Raw genomic sequence first — 10,714 nt, forward strand, 5'->3', positions numbered from 1 at the left:
CTGGTGATCCCCTCAGAGGAGGTAACCCCCCTTCCTGCCCTACTCCATCTCATGCATGTGAAAGCCTCTGGGGTACATGTCTTGCCTCTGCCTTCCCCGCCCACCCTAATATGGGAGAGAATCAGGGGTGGGCAGGAAGGTGGTGGCAGGGCCACCCGCTTTATTTTATGAGCTCTCCCCCCACCCAGCAGCATTCAGTACACCAGTGGGAGGCAGTAATCCAGCTCACTGTTAAATGTCCCAGAATCACATACAATAAAACTAGAATTTGACTTCTTCTGTCACCATAAAACAGTAACCCTGAGCATGGTTATACTATCTGTATACATGGATTAGAAGCTAAGGATAAAGAGAAAGAAATAAAGCATGAGGCAAGGGGGTGAAGTTCAACTTGAACATGGGCCCAGAATAGACAATAGTGGATCGTCTGCCCGTTATGAACCCTGCTCAATTTTCCCTTCTACTGAAATCAATGGGAGAGAAAGTTAGAGAGGGGTATAAAGAGTAACTGATCTGCTACCATTCATTCTGTACCTCTAGGGAAGTTGTCAAAAATGTCAGCTGTGGCTCAGTTAGTAGCACTTTTGCCTCTGAGTCAGAAGGTTGTTGGCTCAGGTCCCACTCCAGAGGTATGAGTGTAACAATCTAGGTTGATATTCCAGTGCAGTACTGAGGGTTTGGTACACCATCAGAGGCGTATTATCTTTCAGATGAGACATTCAATTGAGCCCTGTTTGCTATTTCGGGTGTTTGTAAAAAAAAAACCCTTGGCGCTATTTGATGAAGAGCAGGGGAGTGTTCCCCAGTGTCCTGGCCAATATTCATCACTGAACAAACATTGCAAAAACAGATAATCTGGACGTTATTACATTTCTGTTTGTGGGAGCTTCCTGTGTGCAGACTGGCTGCCATGTTTCTCTATATCACTGACTACAATTCAAAAAATCTTCTTAATAGGAAGTCCTTTCTCTTATTCTTCTTAAATGTCTCCACCAAATTAAGATCCCACTACATTTAGAATTGTCATCTGTTTAATTATTCGCTGGACAATCTAGATTCGGGTATACTGTTCATTTTTCATTCCTAATGTAAACTGGACAAGGATGCCCAGGTCTCAGTTTTTTTGCTAGATTTTATTTTTTTGTCCTGTTTGCAGGGTGTGAAATAAAATATCAAAATTGAACTGATTCAAATTTGCTGCAGCTGAAAACCAGCCAAGACCTGGAAATGGTGTTCAGTTCCAGCAGTACTGAGGGAAGAAGCTGGAACAGGCAATTGGAATATAAAATAATTTCAGCAGAGAAAGAATGAGCCCAAATACTCAATACTTTAAGTGTTCACCAAACAGTACTGTGGGTGTACCTACACCACATAGACTGCAGCGGTTCAAGGAGGCAGCTCACCACCACCTTCGCAAAGGCAACTAGGGATGGGCAATAAATGCTGGCTCAGCCAGTGTTTATTTTTATTATTCATTCATGGGACTTGGGCATCGCTAGCTGGGCCAGCAAGTGTTGCCCATCTTTAATTGTCCTTGAGGTAGTAAGCTGCCTGCTTGAACCACTGCAGTCCATATGGTGCAGGTACACCCACAGTGCTGTTAGGGAGGGAGTTCCAGGATTTTGACCCAGCGACAGTGAAGGAACGGTGATATATTTCCAAGTTAGGATGGTGAGTGGCTTGGAGGGGAACTTCCAGGCAATGGTGTTCCCATCAATCTGCTGCCCTTGTCCTTCTAGATGGCAGTGGTCATGGATTTGGAAGGTGCTGTCGAAGAAGGCTTGGCGAGTTCCTGCAGTACATCTTGTAGATGGTACACACTGCTGTCACTGTGCATCAGTGGTGGAGGGAGTGGATGTTTGTGGATGGGGCGTCAAACAAACGGGCTGCTTTGTCCTGGATGGTGTCGAGTTTCTTGAGTGTTGTTGGAGCTGCATTCATCCAGGCATGTAAGGGGTTTGGCATGGTCTCACAATTGTAGTGGTGGGGGGCATGGGCAGGAACCTGGAGGACATTCAATTCACCCAGCAGCTAAAGTGGCATTGGGATCCTAATGATATCATATTACCCCTATTTACCTGTATGAATGAGGTTCCTCACCCCCAATTCCAGAGTCAGACCAGTGTCCCAGCCTTCTAAAGACAATGGCGCAATAAAAGAGGTGATTTGGTGGAATTGCGTGGCAACAGGCAGTAAGTTTTCAGAAGTGATTTTAACTGTGTGGAGGCCCTTTCTCACTTGGTTAAAATTGGTTCCATAACACCAGTATCAATATTAAATCATCAGTATCATTAGAGTATGCTTGGCACAATTAAGTATGTTTTTCTGTGGAAGTCCAGAGGCACACAGTCTAGATGTACCCATGGACTGTGTCATGGTATTGGACTCAGATTCGTGCCAATGATCTCTCCGCGCTGAGGAGTTGACCTTGATCGAGCAGTCGACTGGCATTGAAGTTTAATTTCTAAAGCAAGGTGAAGGTGCAAGTCTGACACTATTTGCTGCACAGGGTTGAAAGAGTAAGAGAGATAATGAGATAAATCATGTGGTGGTTCGGAGACATCAAGCTTGAATTTGAAAAAGGAATGAGGGCTTGTCATTTTCCTACGACAAGAAGATAAAATTTGCAAATAATTCAGTCAGAACACCCTCCAGAAAAAAGGAAAATAGTACAAACTACTGAGAATAAAAAGAACAACTAAAATGGTTTCTCAATATATGGCTGCAACAGGAAATGACAGGCAGTGCTTAATATAGGCAACAGGGGTCTCGCCTGTCAGCTGCAGAGCTGGCGAGAGCCTTGCATTGCGGATTTTCACGAAGTTTTGTCACATTAAGTGCCAATACTGGGCAGCGACGGGCCTTGGTGAAGGTTATGGACTCGGTCGAGGGTGGCAGAAAACACCCCCACTCGCCACCCCACCCCCCCTCCCCCCAACCACCACCAAGAACTGCTGGCCAATCAGAGGCTGGCAGTTACACTGCTCAGCAATGCCACCGGGGAGGCAGTGGCTGCAACTGGTAATTCAGCCACCCAAGGTTCAGGATCACTGATGGACCCAGTCCAGAAGTGAGTGATGACAGGAGTGGGGTTGGCAGGAGGGCAGGCAGGAGGGTCAACAGCAAGGGCAGTGGGGGTGGTTCTTAATGCACCAACAATCCCCTGATTTTCTGATGCCAATTTCCTCAACCTGGCACTGAGTGCCTTTGAATGAGGGGACCCCCACCCCCACCACTCCGCATCAATACCAACAGCAGTAGAAGACGTCCTTCAGAAAAAAAAGTGAGCCTTCAAGCCCCTTCCTTAGCCCAGGCAGAAACAGGAAGGCCGCGTGATCCTTACCCATCATCCTTGTACCTGATTAAGTGCCCACTCCCAACCACCAAACTCATCACGGGAAAGGGCAGTTAATACCACACATTGCTCATCAGTCAATCCCAATTTTGGATTCTGATCTGGTCTATCACCAGCAGTTTCTCCTTTAAACCAGCAGTATTTATGGCTCCTATTTCCCGCTTTCCACCTCATGTCAGATTTCGACCATAGTTCTTTCTTCTCGCTGCTCCACTTCCTTGTTTCAAGTGCATTGTATCAGTGCAACCTCCAACCACCTCAGCAAAGGGGCTGTTCATTCTTTGGCACAGCAGTGATGTGCTGCAGGAGTGCACACCACTTAGCTGCAGTTTCTGAGAGAAACTTGCAGGCTAATAGAAACACCTGGGGCAGAATTTTCCCCCCATTGGGGGGGAAAGTTGATGGGAAGGCGCGCTTCTGATCGGTGCCCCCGATCGTAGGCGCGGCGCCATTTTACGTGGCGGGCCAATTAAAGCCCACCCAGCGTGACTTCCTGCGGGAAGTGCTATGCACTCCCTGTGCAGGTGGGGGGGAATGCCTAAAATCGAGAGTGCGCTCTTTTGTGCGTGTGCACAAAAGAGCGCACTCATCTCCCTGAGGCTAAGTGCTGCCTTAGGGAGATCGCCTTGACTTTCAAAAATAGAAAAAAAAAATTCCCTTACATGTCCTCTCGTGTGACAATGTCACATGAGTTGGGACATGTTCATAGTTTCCAAAAAAACTTTATTAAAATTTTTAAAACCCGACATGAAACCTCATCCCGCCTGTGGATGAGGTTTCATGTTTTTTCTACTTCCCGCCAGGGCTCCTGGCCTGCCTGCCAACCTTAAGGTTGAATAGGCAGGTCCACTAATTACTTTAATTGATCGATCAATGGCCTCAATTGGCCATTGACAGCTCGGCGGGCACGCAGCTGATTTTGCTGGGCCCCTGCCTTCCTGAAATTTAAATGGGGCGCAGTGACATCGGAAGTTCCGCCCAACATCACCTGGTGTCATTTTACCTGTTGGCAAGTGGGCCCTGCCCCCGCTCGCCGACAGTAAAATCCTGCCCCTGGAGACTTTAAAAGCCCTCAGCCACCATGCCCATTCCCTCCTCCATTTTGGTATGAGCGCCAATTTATTTTTTTATTCATTCATGGGATGTGGGAGTCACTGGCTAGGTCAGCATTCATCGTCCATCCCTAATTGCCCTTGAGAAGTTGCAGGTGAGCTGCCTTCTTGAACCACTGCAGTCTATGTGGTGTAGGTACACTCATAGTGCTGTTAGGGAGGGAGTTCCAGAATGTTGACCCAGAGACAGTGAAGGAACGGCGAAATATTTCCAAGTCAGGATGGTGAGTGGCTTGTAGGGGAACTTCCAGGTGGCAGTGTTCCCATGTGTCCGCTGCCCTTGTCCTTCTACAAGGTAGTGGTCATAGATTTGGAAGGTTCTATCTTAGAAGGCTTGTTAAGTTCCTGCAGTGCATCTTGTAGATGGTACACATTGCTGCCACTGTGCGTCAGTGGTGGAGGGAGTGAATGTTTGTGGATGGGGTGCCAATCAAGCAGGCTGCTTTGTCCTGGATGGTGTCGAGCTTCTTGAGTGTTGTAGGAGCTGCACTCATCCAGGCAAGTGGTGAATATTCCATCACATTCCTGAATTGTGCCTTGTGGATGGTGGGCAGGCTTTGGGGAGACAGGAGGTGAGTTACTCGCTGCAGGATTCCTAGCCTCTGACCTGCACTTGTAGACACAGTATTTCCAAGGTTAGTCCAGTTCAGTTTCTGGCCAATGGTAACCCCCAGGATGTGGATAGTGGGGTATTCAGCAATGATAATGCCATTGAATGTCAAGGGGCGATGGTTAGATTCTCTCTTATTGGAGATGGTCATTGTGTCATGAGAATGTTACTTGCCACTTATTGGACAAAACCTGGATATTTTCCAGCTCTTGCTGCATTTGGACATGGACTGCTTAAGGGCAGGATCATCCCCCCGTCGGGCATGGAGTTGAAGGGTGGGCACGCACAGGCGCGCTTCCGATCAGTGCCCCCAATTGGGGGCGTGGTGCCATTTTACGTGGGTGGGCGAATTAAGGCTCGCCCAGTGTGATGTATGCACGGAAACGCAATGCACTTCCTGTGCAGGCGGGGATGGGAATCCCAAAATCGAGAGTGCATTCTTTCACGCATGCACACAAAAGAGTGCACTCATCGCCCTGAGGCTAAGTGCTGCCTCAGGGAGATCGGCTGTTCTGTGACAAATATGAAAACTAGAGAGAAGAAAAATCCCTGACATATCTCCTCATGTGACATTGTCACATGAGCTGGGACATGTCCATAATTTTTACAAAAACTTTAATAAAATTTTTAAAAACCTACATGAAACCTCATCCTGCCCGTGGATGAGGTTTCACGCTTTTTCTAATTCCCGCCGGAGCTCCTGGCCTGCCCGCCAACCTTAAGGTGGATTGGGCAGGTCCATTAATTAGTTTAATTACCCTGTCAATGGCCTCAGTTGGCCATTGCCAGGTCGATGTGTGCACAGCTGATTTTGCTGCGCCCCTGCCTTCCGGAAAATTTAAGTCGGGCAGGATGACATCTGGAGTTCCGCCCGACGTCACTGCGCATCATTTTACACATCGGCGAGCAGGCCCCGCCCCCCGCTCGCCGATGGGAAAATCCTGCCCTAAGTATCGCCCTGCCCTAATAGCCACAGATAGTGCTAAACGTTGTGCAATCATCAGCAAACATCCCCACTTCTGACCTTGTGATAAAGGAATGTCATTGATGAAGCAGCTGAAGATGGTTGGGCCTGAGGAACTCCTGCAGTGATGTCCTGGAACTGAGATGATTAACCTCCAACAACCACAACCATCTTCCTTTGTGTTACGTATGACTCCAACCAGCAGAGGGTTTTCTCCTAATCCCCATTGACTCCAGTTTTGCTAGGGCTCCTTGATGCCACATTTGGTCAAATGCTGCATTGATGTCAAGGGCAGTCACTCTCATTTCATCTCTGGAGAACAGTTCTTTTGTCTATGTTTGAACCGAGGCTGTAATGAGGTCAGGAGCTGAGTGACCCTGGCGGAACCCAAACTGACCATCAATGACCAGATTATTGCAAACAAGTACCACTTGATAGCACTGTTGATGACCCTTTCCATCATTTTACTGATGATGGAGAGTAGACTGATGGGGTGGTAATTGGCCGGGTCGGATTTGCCCTGATTTTTGTGTACAGGACATACCTGGGCAATTTTCCACATTGCCAGGTAGATGTGAGTGTTGTAGCTGTACTGGAACAGCTTGGCTAGGGATGTGGCATATTCTGGAGCACAAGCTTTCAATACTATTGCTGGAATGTTGCCAGCACCCATAGCCTTTGCAGTATCCAGTGCCTTTAGCCATTTCTTGATATCACATGGAGTGAATTGAATTGGCTGAAGACTGGCATCTGTGATGCTGGGGCCCTCCGGAGGAGGCCAAGATGGATCATCCACTCAGCACTTCTGGCTTTAGATTGTTGTAAATGCTTCAGCATTTGTAAATGCTTCAGCATTGTCTTTTGCACTGATATGCTGGGTTCCCCCATCATTGAGGATGGGGATATTTGTGAAGCCTCCTCCTCCAGTGAGTTGCTTAATTGTCCACCACCATTCATGACTGGATGTGGCAGGACTGCAGAGCTTAGATCTGATCCATTGGTTGTAGAATTGCTTAGCTCTGTCTATCACTTGCTGCTTATGCTGTTTGGCATGCAAGTAGTCCTGTGTTATAGCTTCACCAGGTTGACACCTCATTTTCTGGTATGCCTGGTCTGCTCCTGGAATGCCTTCCTGTGCTCTTCATTGAACCAGGGTTGATCCTCTGGCTTGATGGTAATGGTAGGGGATATGTGGGCCATGAGTTTATAGATTGTGGTTGCATACAGTCCTGCTGCTGCTAATGGCCCACAGCTCCTCATAGTAGCCCAGTCTTGAGTTGCTGTATCTGTTTGAAAACTATCCCGTTAGCGCAGTGGTAGTGCCAAAAACCACAATGGAGGGTATCCTCAATGTGAAAATGGGACTTTGTCTCCACAAAGACTGTGCGATGGTCACTCATATCGATACTGCCATAGACAGATGCATCTGCAGCAGGCAGGTTGTTGAGGATTAGGCCAAGTATATTTTTCCCTCTTGTTGGTTCCCACACCACCTGCCACAAACCCGGTCTAGCAGGTATGTCTTTTAAGACTCGGCCAGCTTGGTCTGTAGTAGTGCTCCCGAGCCACTTTCGGCGATGGACATTGAAGTTCCCCACCCATCAGGTGGGCTCTCCCCTGAAACTTTTCCCACCATTTTTAAAGTAGTTGAACATGGAAATAAAGCTGGATTCAGTCAAGTCACCTACAAAAAACGCATCGTTCAATTTACACTTGGGGGATGGAGGAAAACAGGGGCCAGAGTCTTACCAGAATTAAGTATTATTTTGTACCAAAAAAATTTATAAAATCATTCAAAATGTTCACCTCACTGATTCACTAACGAAAATATCAAACCGACATGAGGCTAAAAAGGTCTCTCAAGTGAGCATGTGGTTTTGTTGGAAAAGATTAATTTTGTTTGTCAGTGGAATAGAATTGTCCATTTTTTTCTGCTCTTTATTTCAGTGAAAAGAGCCTCAGAATTTTCATCCAGGTTTTGTATCATCAGTGGTAGCATCAGAAAAAGGAATCCCTACCATTATACACTAAGGGACATTTGCCTCTTTCAACGTCATAATAGTACTTCTTCATGTTACAAACTAGATGCAAGGTGGATTGTTCTTCCCCACAAGATAGTTATATTTGTTGGGCACAGCATATAGCCTTTAATGCATCGCACAGGCTGTAATGGGTGTATTCAGTACAAGGCACAGTGGACAGGATTTTTAGCCCCAAATGAGGGCAAGCAAGGAGGCGGGTGGGCACAAAAATTCACACCACCTGCCAGCATGCCAGTTTGCTGGCACCATCCACATTGGGCTACCTACCAGAGGTGGGGTAGGGGTTGGCATGGTTACCTCCCTGTAAGTGGTGGGTAACCAATTAAGGGTTTTAATTGGCCACGTAAGGCTGATTGTCAGTGGCCAACTGGAATGTTCCAACCAGCCTGTGGGCCTGCCGTGGTGTTGGGAACACACCAGCTGCCTGGAAGTGGCCTCCCAGCAACAGACCAGGGGACCAGCGCTCCAGGCAGGCTTTATGGCCCTCCCCACCTGCCTGGTCACGACTGCGGCCACAGGTTGCTATGTGGAGAGTATTTCCTCCAGAATGGTGGTCCAACGTTTTCATTTTCATGATTCCATTTTTAAATTAAAAGATGAAAACGTTGGAGAGTGAACACCTCAAAGTGGAGGTGTGCTCTCTCTCTCTCTCTCTATTAGCTAACCTGCAGGCTTCATCTCTTTCCATGCTGGGGGTGGGGGGGGGCTGCTATTGGCCCACCAGCTTCGAGAGCCTGCCTGCCACCCTTAATTGGATGACAAGCCCACCCTCCATCCATTAATTGGCCAATTCAGGGGAAATCACTGTCGAGTGACTGACTCCCACACATTGTGGGGTTGTGACCCCCATCTGACCCCAAGTCAGGGTCTCTATCAAAGGGCAAAATACTGTCCAACAATTCACCATGCAAAATATCACAACACTTCAATGTCTGTCACATTTACACTTTTCAAAACAAACGTTACTTCCAATTCTGTCAATAAAACAATCTTGGTAAATTCTGGTTGCATATTTCTGTTACATTTATGGTTCAAATCATAGTACAATTGTTGAAATCTGTAAGATAGGTTTACAATAACCTTGGTAGATTTGATGTCCATAACAATGTTATACATTGGTATTTTCCACGTTATTAACGCTGTTGTTCCATTGCTACTTCAATGCTCACATTGTTAAAATAAATGAGTTGTATCCATTACAAAATCCTCATGATTTACTTAATGAACAGGTAGAACAGAGCTTCACAGTTCTTCCTAGCATTCTGTCTCTCAGCTTATATCAGACATTCAGCTGTGTTCTTTTGTGGAAGATAGTCTTCAAAGTGTCAGGAGCAAGATATTTTCACCCATCGTTATAAAAGCAAAATAAACCTTTACAGCATAGTTAGAACATTCACAGCCCTGAGCTCAGACATCATACTTTAATTGCCGTTGCCCCACTCCAGAAATCAGACAGAAAATAATTAAATAGAAGCACACAAATTACCTTCGGTGCCTTGCGTATTTTCCACTAACATGGCCTGTGCCATCACAGCCAGGAGTTGGACAACTAAAAAAAGAGAAAAGCTTGATTGTGATAATTATCACTGATGCTGGTTTATGTGTGCACTCGTGCACCTGTGTGCACATCTGTGAGTGTATGTGTGGAAGGGATAGAGTAAGAAAGGGATAGAAGACGATGAATACTGGGTTTTTTTATTAGCAAGTCCCAGGAGAATTAATTTCTTCAGTGCAGCCATGCATTAGCCGACCACCAATGCAATTGACAACATGCTTTATCCATTAAGAGGCATGAAATTTCAAAATTGCTAATGTGGTGAAATTTTATTTTAACTATGATCACTCACCTGAAGAGTTCTTGGATTACTGGTTCTATGGGGACTGAGGAGAAATGAAAACAACACAGATTTATCATGTCTTATAATTACCTGGTTCTTCATATATAACAGCCAGTAAGTTGCCATGAAAGCTACAGTCAGGATGCGACAAGCAAAGAGGCTCTGGTGGATGAAGGTCACCCTGAGCAGGGGTTTGACTGATTTACTGAGCCAATAGCCTTACCTCGGATACCTTTAGAGCGTGTGCGGTGACGCTTCTGGTCTGCATCCACCTCCATCTGAAAACAGATTAGTAGGCATTCAATGTCCTTATCCGGCACACACAGACCTTCAATACACAACATGTCAAATTGTGTCACAGGATTTATTAACAAGCCTCTTCCTGCTTCCACATGCATTTTGATAGATGAAATGAGTAAAATTTATGATTTGAATGCCTCATATGGAAACTTTGTTTGAGAAAAAATACAATTGAACATTTTGATGTTGCCAGTTCAACATTTTTTCTTCATGTTGCTGAATTTTTCAGGGCTAATTTTTCGCAGCCAAGACAACCAGGATGTTGATTGCAATAAGATTAATTAGGATAGGTTCCAGCAGTCTCCTAGTTATGAAAGGGTTATAAACTGATATCTTAACCGGTTAATCAGCTCTATTTAAAAGACGAACTTCTTCAATTGCAGACGCTCAGTTCTGCTAAGTGTTTCTGAACCATACACTACTATATTGCAGAGGAACCCAATAAAAAATATTGCACTGAGGAGAGCCTATCACTTCTCCTTTTATCTGGGTA

General features: G+C 46.0%; 1 protein-coding gene across 2 annotated transcripts in view; it reads right to left on the reverse strand.

Annotated features, from left to right (window-relative positions):
* The window catches only part of LOC121278045 (myelin transcription factor 1-like protein), a 363,597-nt gene extending 353,398 nt beyond the window's left edge, over window positions 1–10,199 (reverse strand). For both annotated transcript variants that reach the window (XM_041188068.1, XM_041188067.1), the window contains exons 1-3: window positions 10,145–10,199; window positions 9,931–9,964; window positions 9,570–9,632 (exon numbers count right to left, since the gene is read on the reverse strand). In XM_041188068.1, the coding sequence (XP_041044002.1) occupies window positions 9,570–9,632; window positions 9,931–9,964; window positions 10,145–10,199 (152 nt within the window). The remainder of the gene's footprint in view (window positions 1–9,569; window positions 9,633–9,930; window positions 9,965–10,144) is intronic.
* Window positions 10,200–10,714: the final 515 nt, after the last annotated feature.

This window comes from Carcharodon carcharias, chromosome 5 (assembly GCF_017639515.1).
Source record: "Carcharodon carcharias isolate sCarCar2 chromosome 5, sCarCar2.pri, whole genome shotgun sequence".
Taxonomy (NCBI): Eukaryota; Metazoa; Chordata; class Chondrichthyes; order Lamniformes; family Lamnidae; genus Carcharodon; species Carcharodon carcharias.